The 24303-nt window shown below is 37.2% G+C and overlaps 1 protein-coding gene across 4 annotated transcripts in view; it reads left to right on the top strand.

Moving 5' to 3' along the window:
• The window catches only part of KATNAL1 (katanin catalytic subunit A1 like 1), a 105883-nt gene that overhangs the window by 74930 nt on the left and 6650 nt on the right, over positions 1 to 24303 (top strand). For 2 of the 4 annotated variants that reach the window (XM_078375236.1, XM_035302433.3), the window contains exons 7-11: positions 1906 to 2064; positions 2775 to 2901; positions 4735 to 4869; positions 23310 to 23436; positions 24090 to 24208. In XM_078375236.1, coding sequence (XP_078231362.1) covers positions 1906 to 2064; positions 2775 to 2901; positions 4735 to 4869; positions 23310 to 23436; positions 24090 to 24208 — 667 coding nt within the window. The remainder of the gene's footprint in view (positions 1 to 1905; positions 2065 to 2774; positions 2902 to 4734; positions 4870 to 23309; positions 23437 to 24089; positions 24209 to 24303) is intronic. The other 2 variants (XM_002748944.6, XM_008998082.6) reach the window with 1 other exon arrangement.

Below are 24303 nucleotides of genomic sequence, written 5' to 3'. Positions count from 1 at the left end.
CTTGAATTTCTCTAACCATTAGTGATGTTGAGCATTTTTTCATTATCTCTTGGACATTTGTATGTCTTCTTTTGACAACTGTCTATTCAGACCTTTTGCCCATTTTATAATTGGATTGTCTTTTTGCTGTTGAGTTGCTTGAGCTGCTTATATGTACCGGTTACTAATCCCTTATCAGGTGGATATTTTGCAGATATTGTCTCCCATTGCAGTGGTGTCTCTTTGTTGATTTTTTTTTTCTTTGCAGAAGCTTTTTTTTGATATAATCTATCTGTTTTTGCTTTGGTTGCCTGTGCTATTGAGGTCTTACATACACAAAAAATCTGCCTGGACTGATGCCCTGTATCATTTTCCTAGTTTTTTCTTCTAGTAGTTTCATAGTTTCAGGTCTTTAATCTATTTTGATTTGATTTTCATATATGTTCTTTAGTCCATTTTGATTTGATTTTTGTATATGGTGAGAGATCAGCATCTAGTTTCATTCTTATGCATATGGTTATCCAGTTTCTCTAGCACCATTTATTGAAGAGACTGTTCTTTCCTTAAGAGATTTTGTAATGTGACAGATTAAAGTATATGTATATTCTGAGGTGAAGGGCCAGTGGACAAGGAGATACAGGAAAGAGAGAATTTAATTAAAGGAGTAATGTCATGAGGAGGTGAAATTTATAAATGTTGTACAGTAGCTGTGAACAGATGCTAATGTTAGAAATTAACTCCTGTAGGAGGTGGCCACATTAATGACATTATAGGATGCCCCTCTCAGAGAGCATGAAAAAGTTATGGAAGAAATAAGAACTTTGCTATGGCTATGCCTGTAGCATCAGTTGGTCATTTTCATGGTTTTTAAAATCTCAGTCTCATGCAAAGCTGAAGACTCCATAACAAAGCAAAAAAATGTTTTTGTAAAACTAATGTTTCAAATCTTAGTGATTCCTGGTTGATTTCTGAATCAAAATTCTTTAGCCACCATTTGGACAGTTTCTGAATTTGGAGTTTATGAAACTTTGACATACACAGTTTTCAAAGCTCAAATCCCCAAAAGTTTGTCAAGCCAAAGTAGCAATTGGATCAGAATTTCCTCTTAAGGAATTACCAAATATTATGCAAAAAAAATTTAATGTGAGCCATGTGTTTAAACTCCATTAAAAGTGCTAGAAGAAAATAATTATTTAAATATCCATTAGTTTTTAAGACTAGAAGATTGGTTTCCTTGAATAAGTTTTATTCCTCTCTGATTTGTTTTTATAGAATACTTTTTTATGTTTGTTTTCAAAACTAAGAAGTAACTAAAGTTTTTATTCTGTATTTATTGGCTCCTTTATCACGATCACTGTTTTATATAAACTGTCTAAAATGATAAAAATATTGCTAATTTGATTATGTTTGAATCACCACTGGAATTTTTCTGTTACCTTATTAACTCATAAATGGGTCTTTATTTTTTACTGAAAGCTGTGTATTATAAATGCACTGTGGAAGATAGGTTTTGTCCCTTATAGAGAAGAGGGTAAGGAATGTGTAATTCTGCTACGTGTGATAGAAAATATCTTATTTTTATTATGTGTAAACAGAATAGTTGCTTTTAAGCAATGCTCAATATTATATGTATATATCATATGTCAGGTTCAGGAAACAGTAGATTATTTCTAAATATATGAGAAAATTGTTGGTTGTCTAGGCTTTTTGTTAGGTTATCTCTGACAACCTCTAACTTGAGACATTTTATGAAATTACATCATTTTTTCTAGCTATAAAATGATATTCTTGTTAAATGCATCATGATTTTACTATGACAATTTCAAGTTTATCTTTTGATGGAAAAATCCTAATGTATGTTAATAGTTGATTATTTAAAAACCTTTTAATCTGATAAATCATTTAATTCATCTTTTGAAATTTCAGGGTGTACTAATGGTTGGACCCCCAGGCACTGGTAAAACTATGCTAGCTAAAGCTGTTGCCACTGAGTGTGGCACAACATTCTTCAACGTTTCCTCTTCTACACTGACATCTAAATATAGAGGTGAATCTGAGAAGTTAGTTCGTCTGTTGTTTGAGATGGTAAGCGATGATATATTCAGATTTCAAAGTAGTGTGCATAGGCCTATGATGCCCCCATCAATTAGGTCTGTCCACCTGGAATCTTTTTGAAAAGGACAGAATAGTTACATTTTAATAGTTCTTGACACACTGATGAAAAATGGGATGGTGGGTTTTGTAGGGTAGTTGGTGTATCGTCAATGTATCTTTTTCTTTAAGGTAAAAGAGCGCCTTTTGGCATCCTATCCGTTGAGGGTGGAAGGAAGAGACTTTGGCCATGTGTGTGGGTTGACTGGTATTTCTGTATCTCTAGGAAGCTGATGGAGCAGAATAATATTTTAATATTTATTTTAAAAATCAGAGCCTGATTTGTCGTTAAAGTTTATTCCTTTTTTGTATGGGATTTGCAGTACCTTAAGAGTGCCTACTTGAGGATTGAGGTTGATTTATTTTTGAAGGTGTTTTTATTATGGAAATTTCCAGACCTGAAAGTAAGCATAGTACAATGACCCCTCATGTATCTGTCACCCAACTTCACCCATAACCTTTATTTTTAGGTATTTCTTTTTTCTCATGGGAACGACTGATTTAGCCTCTGCCATAACCAGATGAGGGCATTACACATGAGAAGTTTCTGCTCTTTTTTGCCATTGTTTTAAAAGATTGTTTTTTAAATACTCAGATTGTTTTATGAGATCATTGAATGATTTCTTTAAAATATTTTCATAAAGGCTAGATTTTATGCACCTACCACGATCTTCATTGATGAGATAGATTCTATCTGCAGTCGAAGAGGAACCTCTGATGAACATGAGGCGAGTCGCAGGGTCAAGTCTGAACTACTCATTCAGATGGATGGTAATTGATACTTAATTATTGTTTCAAAACTCTTATTTTTTAAAAAATATTTTGTGTAAACTCATAATCAATGGATGGATTAGAAGGCAGCCTGAGTTTAATTATTTGTTAATTCACCCACTTGTTCCTGTGCTCAGAGAGCATTTATTGTGTACTTGTTAGAGATCATGCACCATTTCAGATTCTGAGGTTACAACGAAAAAGGCTAAAATGGCCTTCAGTGAGCTTACTATTTGGAGCAAGGGTTCTAGAGGTATGATCTATAGTCCTAGCATTCCTTGAAACCCTTTAAAGACCCCCTTTGTTTAGGCAAAACATGAGTACCAATAAAATTGTTTAAAAATATCCAGGCTGAGGGACTGAGTACAGTGGCTCATGCCTGTAATCCCAGCAGTTTGGGAGGCGAAGGTGGGTGGGTCCCTTGAGGCCAGAAGTTCAAAACCAGCATGACTTTAACATAGCAAAAACTTCAGAAATAGCTGGGTGTGGTGGCGCCTGCCTGTAGTCCTGCATACTCAGGAGGCTGAGATGGGAGGAAAGCTTGAGCCCAGGAGTTTGAGGGTACAGTAAGCTGTGATTGTGGCTCTCCAGCCTGGGTGACAGAGCACCCTGTCCCATAACAACAACAAAATGCCAGCAATATCCAAGTTGTATTGTTTAAAAATAGTCCTGGTTATTCATCAACTGTGGATACTTACTGAATACTTATAATGTAGTATGAGACCCTTGCCTCAGTGAGTGTACTGTGTTAACTTTTGCTAAAGTATGAGAGAAGGAATGAATATGTTTGATTTTTGAGGTGGGGTATAGGAGAAAACATTAGGGGTTTAAAATTGGAAAAGGAAATCACTGAATATTTAGTCAGCTGAATTTCATTGAGGGATACTTGTGACTGTTGTTGATTATTAGTTGGTCAGCTTGATTCTTTGTCATAATGACGGAAGTAGGAGTTTAGTAATAAGAAAATATTATAAGTTTCAGTGAGCCAAGATCATGCCAGAGCACTCCAGCCTGAATGACAGAACCAGACGTTGTTAAAAAAAATAATAATACTGTAATGAACTAAGTTGCTTTAAATCCACTAGTACTTTATTATGGCAGACTAGAAAGTCTTGTCAATAAAGTTTATGGGTTTTTTATCTTTTATTTTTCACTAGATATTTTCTAGAGTTTCTGTTGTGTGACCTGAAATTTTTTATTCTAAAATTTTAATTCTGAAAAGGAGACACTGTGTATATACATGTAGTTGGTTTGGTTATTTTTATCTGTGATTACTAGGGTCATCCTCAAATGTCTTGTTTATTTTTCACAAGTCACTTAAAAGTTTAAAGGACAACATCATTGCAATATAACCTGTCTTTCAGAATTATAATTGCATGCTAGAATAGTAAGTAAATGTGAACCCTCTGTTTTTACTTCTTGAGGAAATAGACTAAAAACTAAAAGAAAAATTTTAAGGAACTTTATGATTTAAAAGAAATAAGAGGAATAAAACAGAACCTATTCTCCCATGCCTTTTCTTTTCAGAGAAAATATATGTTCATTTTCTTAGAGAAAAATGGATTTTTTAATTGGATTAAAATGCTGCACTAGTTCATACAGCTAAAAAAAAAAAAACGAAAAAAAATCCTGCACTAGGTTATGTGAATTCTTCTACTTCTTTGTTTTGTAGTTATCTTTTGATGAGCATGGTTTTGCCATCACACAGAGATCAGACTGCACTGTGTTCATCATTGATTCTGTCACTATGGCTGACGGTTAGAAATGTTAATTGAATGAAAGAATAAAGGGTTGTAAGAAAAACACTATCTTTTCCTCTCTTACTGTGTATAGGAGTTGGGGGAGCTTTAGAAAATGACGATCCTTCCAAAATGGTTATGGTATTGGCCGCTACTAACTTCCCTTGGGACATCGATGAAGCTTTGCGAAGAAGGTTAGAAAAAAGGATATATATACCTCTCCCAACAGGTATGATGACTTCTTTATTTTGAGCTTTCTCTTATGTTTCCCATGTATCTAACTCTTTATTTCATTGACATTCTGCTTAAAGAAGTTTATAGCATCACAAAACTAATGTTTTTTTTTTTTTTTGAGATGGAGTTTCACTCTCGTTACCCAGGCTGGAGTGCAATGGTGCGATCTCGGCTCACCGCAACCTCCGCCTCCTGGGTTCAGGCAATTCTCCTGCCTCAGCCTCCCGAGTAGCTGGGATTACAGGCACGCGCCACCATGCCCAGCTAATTTTTTGTATTTTTAGTAGAGACGGGGTTTCACCATGTTGACCAGGATGGTCTCGATCTCTTGACCTCGTGATCCACCCCCCTCGGCCTCCCAAAGTGCTGGGATTACAGGCTTCACAAAACTAATTTGTAATGGACGCAAACACAGGCCACAGTACTCTACTGAAATTTCTTACATTGCAGAGAAATTCTTGAATTTAGAACAATGTTTATGTTAATAAAGTTGGTAGCACTTTTAAGTTTTCACTTTTAAACTTGAAGTTTTTTTGGATCTTTTTCAAAATAGGCTCTTTTGGAATATATATATATATATACACACACACACACACATATATACACACACACGCCCCCACATACATATATGTATATATTCTTTTTTTTTTTTTTTTTGAGACAGAGTTGCACTCTGTTGCCCAGGCTGAAGTGCAGTAGTGACATGATCTTGGGTCTCTGCAGCCTCCACCTACTAAGTTCAGGTGATTCTTGTTCCTCAGCCTTCTGAACGGGGACTATAGATGTGCACCACCACACCCAGCTATTTTTGTATTTTTTGTAGAGACGGGTTTGCCATCTTGTCCAGGCTGGTCTTGAGCTCCTGGCCTCAAGTGATTTCTCTTGGCCTCACAAAGTGCTGGGATTACAGGTGTGAACCACCATGCTCAGCCTGGAAAATATAATTTCTTCCTGTAATGAAATTTCCATGAATGATTTTTTTCTTTTTATTTTGAGATAAAGTTTGCATAGAATGAAATGTACTTAAGTATATAATTTGACAAGTACAGATCTATACTCCTGTTTAATCAATACCCTAATCAAGATGTAGGGCATTTATATCATTCTATAAAGTTTCTGTGTGCCCCTACCAGCTAATCCTCCAATAGGCATTCAGTGTACCTGATTTTTATCACCATAGATTAGTTCTGCCTCTTGTTAGACTTCATATAAATGGAATTATGACAGTGTGTACTCACTGTATTGAGGTACTTTCACTTGAAGTTCATCCATGTGATCACATGTATCAGCAGCTTATTCCTGGTAGGATTATGCCACAATTTGTTTATTCTTCTTTTGATTGGTATTTAAGTTATTTCTAGGTTTTGGGCATTATTAATAAAGCTACAGACTTTCTTGTATATATCTTTTTCGTGGATGAATGTGTTCAGTTCTTTTGTATAAGAATAGAAAAGATGGGTCATAGGGCAGACATATGTTTAGCTTTATAGGAAATACCCAAACTGTTTTTCAGAATGGTTGTACCATTTTATATTCCATCATCAATAAATGAGAATTCACATACTTCCATATCCTTGCAAACATGTGGTGTTGTCAGTATTTTAAGTCAATCTATTAAGTATGAAATGCTGTCTCATGATTTTAATTGGTATTTCTCTGATGATTTATGTTAAGTACCTTTTGTGCTTTTTATGGTCATTGGTATACTTTTTGTGTAGTGTCATTTCAAGTCTTTTACTCAGTTTTTAATTGGATTATTAGTTGCTTTCTTAATGCTTTTTATGTTATTTATCAGATCTGTGCATAGTGAATGTTTTCTTCCAGTTTGTAGTTTGCCTTTTGATTTTCTTTATGGTATCTCTTAATAAGCAGACATCCTGTTGACAATTTTTTTAAATGAATAGTACTTTTTGTGTCTTAAGAAATCTTGTCTATCCCAAGGCTGCAAAGCTTTTCTCCTGTTTTCTTTTGGAAACTGTATTTATATCTGTGATTCCTCTTGAATGGAGAGAGAGAGAGAGAGAGAGAGAGAGAGAGAGAGAGAGAGAGAATGTGTGTGTGTGTGTGTGTGTGTGTGTGTGTGTGTGTGTATGTCAGGTAGGAGATGAGTTTCATTTTTTTCATATGTGTATGCAGTTGTAGTATCACTTTTTGAAAGGACTTTGCTTTTTTCATTAAATTCCTTTGGCACCTTCACTGAAAATTATTTTGTTGTGTATATGTGTGAGTTTATTTCTGAATACTGTTCTTTTCCTTTGTTTTTTACATACACACATATGGTTATCTAAGTTACTTGTTTTTTTCTTGAGCAAACTTTGGTAACTTGTGTCTTTCAAAGAATTTGTCTATTTCTCATAAGTTGTCAAATGTATTTGGATTTGACCTAATGTGAATGTGGAAGCTGATTAAGTAGTTGATGGATGATTGTAGATTTCACATCTGATTCTGGAATTTGAAGTCAGTAAGGAGAACACTTAGGAAGAGATGATAATGTGCCATGGTAAAGTAAGGACAAACTCTACCTGTGGGGATGAGCTCAATCCATGAGAATACATTGGAATCTATTTTGAGCTCTTTTATTCCACTGAGACTCCTGATCTAGATGAATGGGTTTTCCTACAGAAGCAGCTAGCTAAGTGTATACCTGGCTCAAGATTCAAAAAAGCAGAAGGAAGAAATTTGGCAGAAACTACAAAGAGCTGAAAGCACACGTGCGGCCTCACACTAACAAGGAGAACCAAGAAATAAATGACAGTATGCGCCAACTTTCTGAGATGATTAATTTTTGCCTTTCACAGCTCAGACATAATGACTCGTGTGGTCAACACTAACCCAGAGCTATGCAATGAAGAGAATTCTGGGAAATGATGAAATTCCAGCTTCACTTAAGTTGGCATAGTACAAATCTATACACCTTATTTTCCTTTTATTGGCCATAGGATCTGTAGTGATGGCTCATTTTTCATTCCTAATATTACTAATTTATTTTATCTCTATTCTTTATCATTTTTGGTTGAGATTGATCAATATTGTTAATCTTTTCAAAAAACCAAATTTTTGCTTTGTTAATTTTCTTTTTCAATGATTTCTTCTCTCTAATTTTTTTTTGTTTTGTTTTATACTTTGAGCACAATTTATTCTTTCTGAAGTTAGAAATTAAGATTATTGATTTTAGGAACCATCCTCCCCCTGCTTTTTTTAAGAGACAGAGTCTTGCTCTGTTACGCAGGTTGGAGTGCAGTGGCATGATTGTAGCTAACTGCAGCCTCAAACTTTTGGGATCAACAGATCTTTCCACCTCAGCCTCCTGAGCAGGAAGTACAAACACATGCCACTGTGTTTGGTTAATTTTTTTTGTTTTTATTTTTTGTAGAGACAGAGTCTTGCTATGTTTCCCAGGCTGGACTCGAATTCCTGGCCTCAAGCAATCCTCCCAGTAGCACTGGGATTACAGATGTGAGCCACTGTGCCTGGCCTTTTTTTTTCCTTTTTTAAATGTGCACATTTTAAAGCTATAAATTTCTTGTAAGTTCTGCTTTGCTTTTATCTTACAAATTTTCCTATATGCCATAAAGAAAATCAAAAGGCAAACTACAAACTGGAAGAAAATATTCACAATGCCCAGATCTGATAAATAACATAAAAAGCATTAATAAAGCAACTAATAATCCAGTTAAAAACTGGGCAAAAGACTTGAAATGACACTACACAAAAAGCATACCAATGACCATAATATATTTTCTACTATTAAGTTAGAACTATTTTCTAGTTTTCCTTTTTTTCCCCCTTTCTTTGGCCCTTGAGTTATTTAGCACTCAAATTGGTTTGGGAGCCAAATAATTGGGATATTTTCTAGATATCTTATGGTTGATTTTTAATTTAATACCATTGCAGTCAGGAACATACTCTGTAAAGATGTCAGTTTTTGAACTTCTTGAGATTTGTGATTCAGAATATAGTCTATCTTGGTGAGTGCTCCAGATGCAATTGAATAGAATGTTTATTCTGAGCTTGTTATAATATTCTATAAATGTCAGCTAGATCAATTTGGTGTGATAGTGTTACTCAAAAATTAAGATCCTTGCTGATTTTTTAGGCTAGTTTTTCTATCAGTTACTAAGAATGGCTTATGGAAATCTTCAACTATGACTGGGAACTTGTTCATTTCTCCCTTTAATTCTTTCAGTTTCTGCTTTATGTTTTGCTTCATGTATTTTGATGTTATGTTGTTAGCTAAATAAATTATCATTGTCATATGTTCTTGGTCCTCTTACCATTATGAAATGCCTCTTTATCTCCCAGAATATACTCTGACACTCCTCTCTGGAAATACTGCTTTGACTGCTATTAATTTAGCCTTACCATCTTTCTTTTGCTACTGTTGGTGTGATATGTCTGCTATTTATCTTAATTTTTACCCTGTCTATCATTATATTTACAGTGCAGGGTTGTTGTTTGTTTTTGAGATGGAGTCTCGCTTTTGTTGCCCAAGCTGGGGTGCAGTGGTGCAATCTCAGCTCACTACAACCTCTGCCTCCTGGTTCTAGCAATTCTCCTGCTTCGGCCTCCCGAGTAACTGGGACTACAGACGTGTGCCACCACACCCAGCTAATTTTTGTATTTTTAATAGAGACAAGGTTTCACCATGTTGGCCAAGATGGTCTTGATCTCTTGACCTTGTGATCCACCCACCTCAGCCTCCCAAAATGCTGGAATTACAGGCATGTACCACCATGTCTGGTCATTACAGTGCAGTTTTTATAGACAGCATATAGTTGAGTCTTGCTATTTGTCCAGTCTATATCTGCTTTTTGGTTGTTGTTTTTTTTTCTAAGACAGAGTCTTGCTTTGTTGCCTAGGCAGGAGTGCTCTGGCGCAATCTCAGCTCACTGCAACCTCCACCTCCCAGGTTCAAGCAATTTTCCTGCCTCAGGAAAATTGAGTAGCTGGGGCTGCAGGTGTGTGCCACCACACTGGCTAATTTTTTCGTATTTTTAGTAGAGATGGGGTTTGGCTATGTTGTCCAGGCTGGTCTCAAACTTCTGAACTCAGGATATTTGGCCACCTTGGCCTCCAAAAGTGCTGAGATTATAGGCGTGAGCCACTGCGCCTGGCTGTCTCTGCTTTTTAATAGGAGTATTTAGTCTATTTAAATGTAATGTAATTAGTGATATGACTGTGTTTAAGTCTGCCATCTTGCTATTTGTCCTGTTTGTTTGTTTCTCTGTATCTCCTTTGCTAATTTCTTTTGGGTTAATTGGCTGTTTTTTACTATTCATTTTAATGCCATTATTAGATTTTTAGCTATATCTAACTATATCTATTTTACTAGTTGCTTTAGCAATTACAGTATGCATAATTTTATATAGTTATTATTTGTGCTTTTATCTTTTAAATTGTAAACATAAATTAAAAGTGATTTATATACCGCCACCATTATAGTACTGCAGGATTCTGTACCTATCTGTATATTTACCTTTATTAGAGAACTTTATATTTTCATTTGCTTTTGTGTTACAGTCTAGTTTTCTTTTGTTTCAACTTGAAGGACTCCATTCAGCAATTTTTTCATGGCAGGTCTATTTATGATAAACTCCTTCAGCTTTTGTTGATCTAGAAAGGTCTCCTTCATTTATTTCACCTTCATTTTTGAAGCGTAGTTTTGCCAAAATAGTATCCTTGGTTGGCAGGGTCTTTCTTTTAGTATTTTGAATATATAATGTCACTGCTTTCTGGCTTGTAATGTTTCTGCTTAGAAACATGTTGATATTTTATGAGTGTTCCCTTATAGATGACGAATACCTTTTCTTTTGTTGCTTTCATGATTCTCTCTTTGTCTTTGAATTTTGACAATTTGATTATGTGTGTCTATGCTCTTTTTTTAGGTCATCCTATTTGGAGTTCTTTTAAGCTTCGTGAATTTGTGCATTTCTTTTCTTACACAGGCATACCTTATTTTATTATGCTTCTTTTTATTGCACTTTGCAGATACTTTGTTTTTCACAAATTGAAGGTTTGTGGCAACCGTGAATTAAGCAGGTCTGTGAGTGCCATTTTTTGAACAGCACATGCTCACTTTGTGTCCATGTCACATTTTGGTGATTCTCACAATATTTGAGACTTTGCATTATCATTTATCTGTTACAGTGATCTGTGATCAGTGATCTTTAATGTTAGTGTTGTAGTTGTTTTGGGGCACCACCAACTATATCCACATAAAATGGCAAACTTAATTGATAAATGTGTGTTTTATGACTCTTCCTCTCCTCAGGGCTCCCCATATTCTCAGACACAACAATATTGGAATTAAGCCAGTTAAGAACTCTACAGTGTCACTAAGTGTTCACGTGAAAAGGAAAATGCAACTCAAGTGAAGGAAGAATTATATCTTCCTTTTCATGTAAAGGAAGACATTATATGAAATTAAAAGCTAGGAATGAATAAGCTTAGTGAGGAAAGCATGATGAAAGCTGAGCGGTACCAAAGCTAGACCGCTTAGGCCAAACAGCCAAGTTGTGAATGAAAAGGAAAAGTTATTGAAGGGAATTAAAAGTGTTACTCCAGAAAACACATTCATGATAAGAAAGTGAAACCGCCGAATTGCTGACATGGACTGAGATTAGTGATCCCGATAGAAGACCAAACCCCACAGTATTTCCTTAAGCACAGCCCAATCCAGAGCAAGCCTCAACTCTCCAATTCTGTGAAGGCTGAGAGAGGTGAGGAAGCTTCAAGAAAAGAAAATTGGAATCTAGAGGTTGTTTCGTAAGGTTTAAAGAAAGAAGGCATCTACATAACATAAAAGTGCAACATAAAGCAGCAGTACTGAAGCAGCACTCAGAAGCTGCAGCAAGTTATCCAGAAGAACTGAGATTCCTTTTGAAATGTTACTGCTTACTGACAATGCACCTGCAGTCATCCAAGACCTTCGATGGAGATGTACAAGGAAATTCATGTTGTTTTCATGCCTGCTTGTACAATATTCATTCTGCAGCCATGGATCAAGGAGTCATGTTGACTTTCAAGTCTTACTTTTAAGGAATATATTCATAAACTTATAGTTGCCATAGATGGCGATTTGTCTGATAAATCTGGGCAAAGTAAATTGAAAACCTTCAAAAGGTTTCACCATTCTAGATGCCATTAAGAACATTTGTGATTCGTGCGAGGATGTCAAAACATCAGCCTTAACAGGAGTTTGGAAGAAGTTAATTCTAACCCTTATGAGTGACTTTTTGAAGGGTTCAAGACTTCGGTGGAGGTGGACCACAGATGTGGTGGTAAAGCAAGAGAACTAGCATTAGAAGTAACTTGTAGATGGGACTGGATTGCTGCAATCTCATGGTAAAACTTGAACAGACAAGAGGTTGCTTCTTATAGATAAGCAAAGAAAATATTTCTTGAGGTAGAATCTCCTGTGAAGATGCCGTGAACATTGTTGAAATAACAACAAAGGATTTAGAATATTCTATAAACTTAGTTGATAAGACAGCAGCAGATTTGAAGAGAATCAACTCCAATTTCAAAAGAAGAGCCGTTATAGGTAAAATGCTACCAGACAGCAATGCATGCTACAGAGAACTCTTTCATGAGGAAGAGACAACTGATACAGCAGACTTCACTGTTTTCTTATTTAAGAAGTGGATACTGCCACCCCACCCTTCAGCAGCTACCACCCTGATTCATCAACATACATCAACATGGGGGCAAGACCCTACACGAGTCAAAATATTATAACTTGCTAAAGGCGGAGATTATTGTTAGCATTTTCTTTTTTAGCAATGAAGTATTTTTACATTAAGATGTCTATTTTTTTTAATGTAATGCTATTGTATACTTAATAGACTATAGTGTAAATACAGCTTTGCTATGCATTGGGAAACCAGGAAATTTGTGTGACTCACGTTATTGTGGTGGTCTGCAACCAAACCTGCAGTATCTTTGTATTTAGGAAGTTCTGGGCTTTTATTCTTCAAATAAGCTCTCTGTTTCTTTCTCACTCTGATTCCTTCTGGAGCTTCCATTTTATATTTATTGGTCTGTTTTACGGTACTTAAGTCCCTTAGACTTTCTTCACATTTTTTCATTCTTTTTCTTGTTTGTTTCTGATGTGATGATTTCAAATGACTTGTCTTGGGGTTCACTAAGTATTCTGCTTGATCAAGACTGCTGTTGATCCTCTTTACTGAATTTGTATACGTTATTTCCAAAATTTGTTTGGTTCTTTATATAACTTCTGTCTGTTAAATTCTTTCTTTGCTCGTGCATCATTTTCCTGATTACATTTAATTGCTTTTCTGGGTTATCCTGTATATTGCTGAGGTTCTTTAAGATGATTATATTGAATTCTTTGTTGGCTAATTCCTAGATTTTTTTTATTGATTCCTAGAAATTATTTTTTTTCCTTTATTGGTCCATGTTTCTCTTTAACATGTGCCTTGTTTTTTCTGTTGTTCTGATTTTTGCATTTAAAAGAACAGCAAGCCCTTTGGATCTTTTATGAACTCACTTTGTGCAGGGGAAGACCTTCGCCAATTATCCTGGCTGGATATTCCAAGGATCTCCCAAACCTTTTGTGGGGCTACTGCCTCTCTGGGCTTATGCATGTAATTTCCCAATTAGAGAGGTTTGCCGATTTCTTTTTCATGAGTTTGTGGTCTCTCCCGCTCCTTCTGTTATCTATATGTGGTATTGTAGGTTCTCTGGCATGCAACAAATTACTTAACTCTCTTTTGTTCTTTGTGGCCCCTGGGCCTCCAAGGTCACCCAGTTCCATCAATCCTTCCAGTCAGGTGAGATAGAAATCAGTCTCTTGGGCAGTCCTCTGAAAAACTGAAACATTAGATACACATTCCACTTCTCTCTTTCCCCCTCAAGTAAGGAGCCACAAGCTGGTTGCTTTCTCCCAATAATATGGAGCTGTGTTGGCTTTTGTCTGTTGTATTGTAAGTTGCTAGTGCTGCAGCAAGTTGCTGAGTTCTCTCTTTGTGCCTGCTCCAAGTGTGGCAAGACAGAAACCAGTCCCTTGGGTAGTCCTGTGAAAAGCTGGAATGCTAGGTGTATATTCCGCTTTTCTCTTTCTCCCAAGGGAGAAGTTGTGAGGTAGGCATTTCCTCTTGATTGCATGGAGCTCTGCTAGCTTGAGGAAGGAGCTAACTCAATTAACATGAAATGGCTTTTCTCACTCATTTCAGTGCAGTTCTAGGCTTTGAGCTTGCCTATGGTTCTGTGACTTCCTGACTAGTGTCTGAAGTTCTTATAAAGGCTTTTTGAACTGTATTATTGTTAAGTTGTTTTTTTTCTGTGGTGGAACTTCTATAGGAAGTCTGAGACATCCTATTCTACTACCTTGCTGATGTCACTTTTGGCCTCCATTATTTTTTTGACACATGGTCAACTGCCATTCATATCATCATTCCCTTGTGTGTGATGTGTCTTTCTCCCTCCGGCTACTTTTTTTTAAATCAGCTTTACTGAGGAATAAATTTTATTCATTTAAAATGTGATGAGTTTGACAGTTATACAGCCTTGAAACCACACGACAGTTAAGATGGGGACCATGTCTTTTATCCTCAAAAGATTCCTTGTGTCCCTTGTAATCCATCCTTCCCTCTTCCCTCTACACCTTCCCCTCAGGAAACCACTGGCCTAATTTTTGTCAGTATAAAGTATTTTGAAGTTCATGTTAGTAGAATCATACAGTAGGTATTATTTTGTGACTATCTTCTTTCACTTAGCATGGTGATTTTGAATTTCATCCACGTTTGTTTTTATTGGTGAGTAGTATTTTTTCCATTATGTGAACATATTACAGATTGTTTATCCATTCTCTTCTTGATAAATATTTGAATTATTTCTAGTTTGGGGCTCTTGTGAATAAAGCTGCTGTGAATAGTCATGTTCAAGTCTATGTAGACATAGACTTTTTGTCTTTCTTGGATAAATACCTATATGTGAAATGACTGGGGCATGTGGTGTGGTATATATCTACTGTAGAAAATAAGTTGGCATATTCTTGAGTGATTGTCCTCTATGGTGTTTTTAAGATACTCTATTTATCTTTGTGTTTTTAAGATACTCTATTTATCTTTGTGTTTCAGCAGGTTGACTATGATTTGCCTCTGCGGGAATTTTTCTTTTGTCTTGCATATATCTTGGATTTCTTGATACTGTCTCAAAGGACATTAAAACTCCGTTAAATGTTTTTTCCCCAAATTTTTCTTTATACTTTTAAGGTTGGATAATTTCTAGTCATCTATCTTCATGTTTACTGACACTTTCTTTTGTCATCCCCAATCTGCTTTTAAACTTGTCTAGTGAATTTTTTATTTTAGATACTGTATTTTCCAAGTCTAGCATTTCCATTTGGTTACTTTTTATAGTTTTCATTACTTGGCTGGGATTCCTCATTTGATTATTTTTCTCTCTTTTTAAAAATTTTTTGACATCCTTCCCTTGAAAAAGTAGAGCTTAATTCCCCTCCATTTGAATGTGAATTAAACTTAGTGATTTTCTTCTAAGGAACAGAATATGGCAGTAGTAATGCTAAATGATTTCTGAGGCTAGATCATGAAAAAGATAGTTTCTGCCTGACTCTCCCTCACTTGGATCACACGGGATAATTTGCTCTTGGGGAAGCCACCTGTCATGCTTGGAAGCATGTGGAGAAGCCCAAGTGGGAAGGAACTGAAGTTTCCACCAGCAAGCAGTACCATCGTGCCAGCCATGTGAGTGAGCCACCTTTGGATGACTGCAGTTCTGGTCCATATATTGATTGCAACTTCCTGAGAGACCTTGTATTAGGGTTCTACAGAGAAGCAGAACCAACAAGATGTGTATATATAGAGAGGTTTATTTTAGGCAGTTGGCTCACATGATTATGGGGGGTGGTAAGTCCAAAATCTGTACCCTGAGCTGGTGGATTAGAGACCCAGGAAGAGCTGATATTGCAGTTCAGGTCCAAAGGCTATCAGACTGGAAACCCAGGGAGAGCCAGTGTTGCAGTTCAAATCTGAAGGCCATTTGCTGCATTTCCTCTTCCTGTGGGGGCATTTAGTGTTGTGTTTTATTCAGACCTTCCATTGATTAGATGAGGCCTACCCACATTAGGAAGGGCAATCTACTTTACTCAAAGTCTACCAATTTAAATGTTACTTTCATTGAAAAACATGCTCACAGACAGATTCAGAATAATTTTTCATTTTTCTTTTTCTTTTTTTTTTTTGAGACGGAGTTTCACTCTTGTTGCCCTGGCTGGAGTGCAGTGGTGCCATCTCAGCTCACTGCAACCTCTACTTCCTGGGTTCAAGCAGTTCTCCTGCCTCAACCTCCCAAGTAGCTGGGATTACAGGTGTGTGCCACCATACCTGGCTAATTTTGTATTTTTAGTAGAGATGGGGTTTCACCATGTTGGTCAGACTGGTCTTGAACTGCTGACCTCAAGTGATCCACACACCTCCACCTCCCAAAGTGCTGGGATTACAGACCTGAGTCAGTTATTCTGCCGGGGCCAGAATAATTTTTCATCCACTCTTTGGGCTCCATTGCCCAGCCAAGTTGACATATAAAATTAACCATTACAGACCCCAAGCTAGAACTTTCTAGCTATGCCACTCTTAAATTCTTGACACACAGAAACTCTGAGGATAGCAAATAGTTATGTTGTCTTTCCTTTACATGGCGTTCTGGCAGGCACTCAGATTACGGGCAGAACTAAGAAGAATCAGTGTTCAGTTCTTTACTGCCTGTTGGCTAATACATGAAAACAGTTTTCTTTATATTCTGTCTCATTTTACAGTTGTTTACCATAGGAGGGCAAGTTTGGTAACAGTTATTTCATCATGACTAGAAGTGGAAGCTTCACCTGTGAATTTTGAAACTTAATTTTTGTAACATATTCCTTGATCACTTTTTTGCCTAGACCCCAAGGGTATATAACATAATTAACCGATAAATTTTTGGCTCACAGATTGCATCTTATATTAGCTTTTCTGGCTGATACTCTGTATTCTATTAATTTAATAATCTCATTATTTAAAAAGAAAACTTTTATTTTTCTTAAAATAGTGCTTAATTTGGCTGGGCTAGGTTAAAACTGCAGTAAAACAGTGGAATGCATGAGCCAGGCCTCTGCACAGTATTTTTGGAGTGGAGAGGGAGGAATCATAAATTCTGACTGGCGCACTTAGGGAAGATTTCATGAAGGAAGTTGCATTTTAACTGAATTTTCATAGAGAAAAGTAGAATCGAAGTCATTCGGGTGCTTGAAAATGAATAGATAGATAGGTGTTGGGGCTGGAGCCAACTGATAGGATGAAAGGGTCTGGAAGAGACTGAACAATAAAGAAAATTTAAGAAGATGAGAGATCTGAAAAGAATGATTTTGGAAATCCAGGATAAAATTAATGAAAAGAAACATAGAATGTGTTAAAAATTTAAAAATTGGACATTTTTGAACAAAAGCAACTGTGAATAAGAATTTTTATTTGAAGAAGGCAAGGATTACAAGAATCAGGATAGATGAAATCAGGCCATCATCTAATGTGCCTTTTTATGCAATTTCCATAAAGAAATGTGCATATTTCTTTAAGAATTAGAACTTGGTGGCAAGAAAAGCCAATATATCACTTGCTCTTGTGGTTTAACAAACCACTCCAAAATGTAATGGAACGAAGTAATCATACTATTACACTGACATTGGATGGGGCACAGTGGGGATGGTTTGTGTCTATTCCATGATTCCTTGGGTCATGGCTGGGGACAGCTGCACAGTTGGGGCCTGGGATCCTCTGGAATGTCTTCATTCACATGTTTGGACCTCTGCTGGGACTGTTTCTCAGGAGCACTTACGTTTTACCTGTGGCCATTCAATGTGGCCTTGGGATATTTGCATCTCATAGATGGTAGCTCTGTGCTCCAAATGTGATTGTTCCACTGCATAAGGTGGAAATGGTATCAGATTTTATGAATTAGCTTTGGAGGTTATATAAAGTCCCTTCTGCTCATACTTCTGCCGTTCTCAGGCCCACACCAATCAAGGGAAGGGGAATTAGACTGCCTCCAGGTTGGGGATTGGTAGGGTCACATTGTAGAAATGGGTGTGGGATGAGAGATAACTGTTACTGCCGTCTTGGTGAATACAATCTGCTTTAGTCAATGGCAAAATCATAGGCACAAGTGAGTTCTAATTTCCTTACCTTAAGGCTTTTCTCATTTTAAGCATCTATTATGGCAGCAGCTACCTGGTGAGCCCAATATCCTCCTTCCTCAACTTCCCTTCATTTAATTCGGTTTTACTTTTAGGCTGACCTTCTAAACACCAAGGCATTAGAGTCCTTTTGACTCAGAGTGACTCTGACTTCCTATTACATCAGGGTCAGAGTTCTTTTATTTTTATTTTGTTATTATATTCCTTTTACTGCAAGTTCACACCTTATGTATGCTATCTGTGTCTGTTTGCATCTGTCAGTATTTTATTGTATTTTTCTACTTTCTACCCTTTTTTCCCTCATTCTGCTGCACACATGCTTCTTCCTACTTCCTGTGTCGTTATCTATGGTGTACTTTCATTTCCCAGGTTCTCTCTTCCCTTCTCTTTAAATTTTACCCTTTTCAAAGCCAGCGTTACAGCATGTGGATGTCATGCAGTCTTCTCTCCCTGGCCTGTCTTGTGTCCCCAGGTGTTTCATCTGGGTTGCTGCTTTCCCAGACGTCTCTCAGGAAAAGGACACTTCTGTCTCCCCAGAGTCCTCTTTGTTGATTGACTGGTGGTGGGGGCAGTGAACATTTATTGAGTACTTACCATGGGCCAGGCTTTGCGTGTATCAACTCACCTAACCCTCATGACAGCTTTAAAAGGTAGATTCTGTTCTTATTTCACTTAGGAAACTGATACACTCAGAGGCTGAGTGAGAGCAGGCATATGAGTCCACAGCCCAGATAGGCAGGCCCAGAGCATAGTGTTTTTAACTGCACTGGACTGCCTGGTGTATTCAAGAGGAGTTGTTTAAGGAGTGTATGATTCTTCTAACAACATTTATTTAGATTTAGAATGTGTATTAACGTTGTGATACAGAATTGGCAGTTCATTACACTGTTATTAACAACACATTAATCCCTTGTTAAATCTTTTCACAAGCTTATTGAATATCATTAATTCATTTTTATAGAGCTGATAAATTTTAAGACTATTCTAAAAAATTACTGATATAACTAGTATTAAGTTACTTGCCCCCAAAATCATAGTTACTAGGGAAACAGAGGATGCTTCTGGTTAAGCTTCGGTACCACCAGGTCCTCACTTATGATCAGGTTTATGTTCCCAGGTTCATTTTAAGTTGGCTGTCTGGAACTTCGTTTCAGTGGGAGAATATATGATATTAAACTTGGTGTTAGGATCTTAGGCCAGGCACAGTGAAACATTTGATTTACACATACAGTGGTATTCTAATATTGGGCCCGTAAGAATGGAAAGGGGTATTTGTTCACTGGCTGTCTCTGGCTCTACGTGGAACATGGTGTAACGATGCTCTTATGTTAACGTTAGTTCTTACCTGGACATCAGGTGCACATCAGCCTTCTGTAGCAGTAGGCACAGGAGCTTCCTCCCCTCACCCCTTCCTGTCCCTACCCCTCTTGCTTTCAGCCTTACTGGAGAACTTCTTCGGCTATAAACCACATACTGAGCAGGTGTACTCCCTGCGAGCCTGTTGGCTGAGATCAAAGATAGGGGCTTCTGAGATTAGGCAGTTGTGTAGGTACAGGTTTTCCAGTCCTGCCCTTTCTGTTTTCTGGTAATCCCAAATCACACCTGCTTGCTGCTTTTGGCACTGCTCTGCTCGGTCTTACTGTGTGTGAGTGTGGTGTGTGAAATGTAACTCAATACAGAAACAGTTACTAAAATGTTTAGTTTCTCCAGTAGCTGGTAAAGCAGACAGCCCTGTTACCGGCTCCAGGAGAAGTGGAGCCTCCTCACAACTCAGCAGCAGCTCCCAGTGTGCTTCTTCCCAGCATGGCTCCTTCCTGCCCTGTGCTAGGGGTCACCACTTTTCCCTTGTGGTGATTTCCTCTTATGGAAAGAATGTATTGCTTTTCCATATAATTTTATCATCTGATAATATATCCCCAAACAAAGTTTACCTCCTTTTACACTTTATATAAATGAAATCACAGGGATTGTGTTCATTTGGATCTTCTTTCACTTCGTGTACTTTTTTGTTGTTGAGACGAAGACTTGCCCAGGCTAGAGTTCAGTGGCGCAAGCTTGGCTCACTGCAACTTCCAGGTCCTGGTTCAAGTGGATCTTCTGCCTTAGCATCTTGAGTAGCTGGAATCACAGGCACCTGCCACTGTGCCCAGCTAATTTTTGTATTTTTGGTAGAGATGGGGTTTCACCATGTTCGCCAGGCTGGTCTTGAACTCCAGTCCTCATGATCCACCCACCTTGGCCTCCCAAAGTGCTTGGGATTACAGGCATGAGCCACCATGCCTGGACTTTTTGCTCAGTGTATTTTAAGATTCATCCATGTTACCACATATAGATGCCACCTCAGATTCATTTTTGTTGCTGTGTGGTATTCCATCATATTTGTATGCTAGGGCTGCCATAACAAATACCAAAGACTGGGTGGCTTAAACAACAGAATTTAATTTGTTCACAGTACTGGAAGCTAGAAGTACAAGATCAAGGTGTAGGCAGGGTGATCGCATTCTGGGGCCTCTCTTCTTGGCTTGTAGGTGGCTATCTTGTCCCGGCGCCTTCACGTGGTCTTTCCCTTAGCGGTGTTTATGTCCTAATCTCTCCTTCTTACAAGGACACCAGTCATGCTGGATTAGAGTCCATAAGGCCTTATTTTGTCTTAATTACCTCTCCTGTCTCCAAATACAGTCATGTTCTTAAGTACTGGGGGTTAGGAGCTGCATAAAAATTTTGAGAGAAGTGGTTCAACCCATAACACCTATTATGTGATTATATTGAAATGTATTCATCATGTTATTTAGTGGACATTTTTATTTCTTGTTTTAGGCTGTGATGAACTGTGCCACTGTGAACATTTTCATACCTGTGTAATAGTAAGAGTGCCAGAATGGAGCATTCCATCCTAGGAGTGAATTGCTAGGTTTTGCTGCAATATTAATAGATGAATTCAGTGTGTTTTCCAAAGTGCTTGTGTTGCAAGATCCTTGGTGGCACCATTACTGGAGTTTTGCTTGAGCCCAGTGTTCACCCACTTGGCCTGGCAGGCTGTGCTCAGCTGGAGCTATTGGCCCTGATGCTACGCGTGCCAAGGGTGAGCCAGGCACAGAGTGGTGAGTGGTGCATGAGCGAGCGAGCACCGAGGTCTAGCCACTGTGCACAGCCAGGCATGCTGGCCGTTGACTAGTCTTTTTCTTGCCGATTTTTAGGAATTCCTTAAATATTCTTAAGTCTTTGGTTGCTTATATATGTTGCAAATATCTCTCAAACTCTGTAACTTACCTGTTTTCACTATCTTTTGATGAATAGAAGTTTCTTATTTTAATGTGGTCAGTTTAGCCATCTTTTCCTAGTTTAGTTGATTTTTTGAATATATGTCTTGAGAATACTTCCCTGAGGTCATTCAGATATTCTATGTTATCTAATAAAATACTTACAACTTTGCATTTAGATGTAATATATCTGGCACTGATTTTCGTGTACAGTATGAGGTAGGACCTGATTTCATTTTTTTCCCTGTGAATAGTCAGCTGTTCTTACATCATTAATTGAAAAGCATTCCTTCCCCTCAAAACCTGAACCACCTCTGTCATAAATTCACTGTCTGTAGTGTATGCTTTTGTCTGCTGCTAGGCACTGCATTCTGTACTATTGATCTATTTGTCTCTTTCCACAAGAGTTGCACACTGCTTTGAGTCCTGTACCTTTGTAATAAGTCTTGAAATCTGATAGAGCAAGTCTTTCCACTTTGCTGATGCTCTTCCAGAGCATCTTGGCTGTTCTTGGTACCATGATACCATGAACATTTGGTATCTGCCCATTAATTTCTACAGATAGACCTTTTAGGAGGATCTTTATTGGAATGCTTTGGCTCTGTAAGATCAGTTGGGGGAGGATTGTCAATTAGATGAAAGACAAAACAAAATGAACCAAAAAGTAAACATGGGAAACTGTTTTAGATGAAAGAAGATGAATGAGACATGGTTACTGAATGCAATGTGTTGGTTTGTAAAAGTTACAAAGGCCTGGGACAAATGGGGAAACTTTGCTGTGAATTGTGTATTAGACACTAATGTACCAGTATTAAATCTCCTGATAAGGGTTAGAAAGTGAATTGTGTATTAGACACTAATGTACCAGTATTAAATCTCCTGATAAGGGTTAGAAATGTTATGTCTACCTTTTTTCTTGGAGATACATGCTGAGGAATTTAAGGTGAAGTGTTGTGATGCCTACAGCTGGTGCTCAGTTCAAAAAGTTGGGGGAGGAGATGAGGAGGCAGCTAGAGTGATGGCCTAATGTTAGCAATTCACGAAATGTTAGCAGTGAAAGGTAAATGGGTATTCATTGATTTTTCTTTTCCTGTAGATTTAGCATTTTTCAAAATAAAAGTAGAAGAAAATTAAATTTCATTTTGTATCTCAACAAATAGAGCGCCAGATTAACTAGTAATGCATTATCTTAGTGCGCTGTGCTACGCAGATTTGCCACTAAAAGCACTAGTGAAATGACAAACGTGATTGGTTATTTTAAAAATTCTGTAGTATGTTTGAACTTATTCAGTTCACGTTTAAATCATACTGGAACACCACACTAAGCAGATTTGCCACTAAAAGCACTAGTGAAATGGCAAACGGGATTGGTTATTTTAAAAATTCTGTAGTATGTTTGAACTTACTCAGTTCACATTTAAATCATACTGGAACACCAAATGTCTGTGGGCTGGTGCTCCAAGTAAAAAAATACATTAATGAGCTTTTTGTGCCAATTACTGATTTTCAGGAAATGTTCTTTAAATTGCTAATTAAGAGTTCTGGAGATCCATGTCATACTAACAGGTGAGCAAAGTAATTCATAGGAGTTACACTTGATACGGTCTAATTTTGTAACACCAGGCTAAGTATTTTTTATGAGAAGCATTTCTGGTGCTTGAAAACTGATATTTATATTTTTCTTGAAGGATCTCAGATTCTTTGTTCTCATAGTAGGTAACCTCACAGTCTATAAAGAAAACCCAGATAGGTTTTTTTGGTCAACTTTTAGTTACTGCAACAGAGGCACGTAGGAAGTTAAATGATTCCATAAGGCATGCAGTGAATTGGTAATAATACTAATGGACACACAGTTATTGATTCTTCTTTGCATTGGCCTCATTTTTTCCACCTGTTGCTTATGTCATTTCTTAGTAAAATTATTTGTAAAGTAAAACATCTAACACCACCACCAAAATCTTGTAACAGCAAAAGGAAGAGCTGAGCTTCTGAAGATCAACCTTCGAGAGGTCGAATTAGATCCTGATATTCAACTGGAAGATATAGCCGAGAAGATTGAGGGCTATTCTGGTGCTGACATCACTAATGTTTGCAGGTATTTTTTTAATGATCTATGATTTTAGACATTAGTTATAAACTTGGCAGGAGGACCGCTCTTCAAGTCAGCGTAGTGTAGTTAGACAAGAAAGCAGCTACCCATATTTTTGAAATGGTTTTCCATTTGTCCTTTTTTCCCATATAACTTTATTCCTCATTTTTGATGTTTTGATTTTTAAGAAATTGTGTCTAACTTGGTAATAATGACTTTGACAACCTAAGATTACTTTATGGTGGAGCCTTTCTGCATCAACATAAAGTAATGTTTAGTTTCAGCTGGCATAATTTAAACACATGCAGATGAGCAAAAATGATCAGTGTAAGCTGGGAAGATACACACACATTAAAAAATTTTTCAGTTTAGCAACATCATAATTTTTAGACAGTTCCTGTCACTCTGTGCATTTTTTTCTTATTTTTCTAACTGTACTTAAATTGACTTTAGTAGCCTTTCTTTAAAGCTGTAGCATGTTTTTCTCACCTTTTCTGCTCGCGTTTTTCCCGTGTACATCTAAGTTTAATGGCATACATACAATAAGCTCACAATAGTTCCTACTGCTACGATAGTAAAATGTTTAAGAACTTAAAATTTTTGTTGGCTTGGCCCTCCTAATAGCTTTTTTGTGATTATGAATTATCCTTTTCTTCCAGCCCTTCATATTTATTTATAGTTGGTCAAAGAGAGCTGCAGACGGGATCAGGAGAAGCCAGAGTTTATGCCTTCAGTTGCCTACAAATACTCCATGTAGAGAATTCCATGTCCACTATATGTGGGTATTCATGTTTCAGAGGGAGTGATTCTTGGCTTTATTCCTCTATTTAGGGTGTAGACAAACTGGTCTGTGGTTTGAATTATCTTAACATC

This window comes from Callithrix jacchus, chromosome 5, assembly GCF_049354715.1.
Source record: "Callithrix jacchus isolate 240 chromosome 5, calJac240_pri, whole genome shotgun sequence".
Taxonomy (NCBI): domain Eukaryota; kingdom Metazoa; phylum Chordata; class Mammalia; order Primates; family Cebidae; genus Callithrix; species Callithrix jacchus.
Note: the sequence above shows the minus strand (reverse complement) of the source record. Positions and strands in the feature narration are given on the sequence as shown.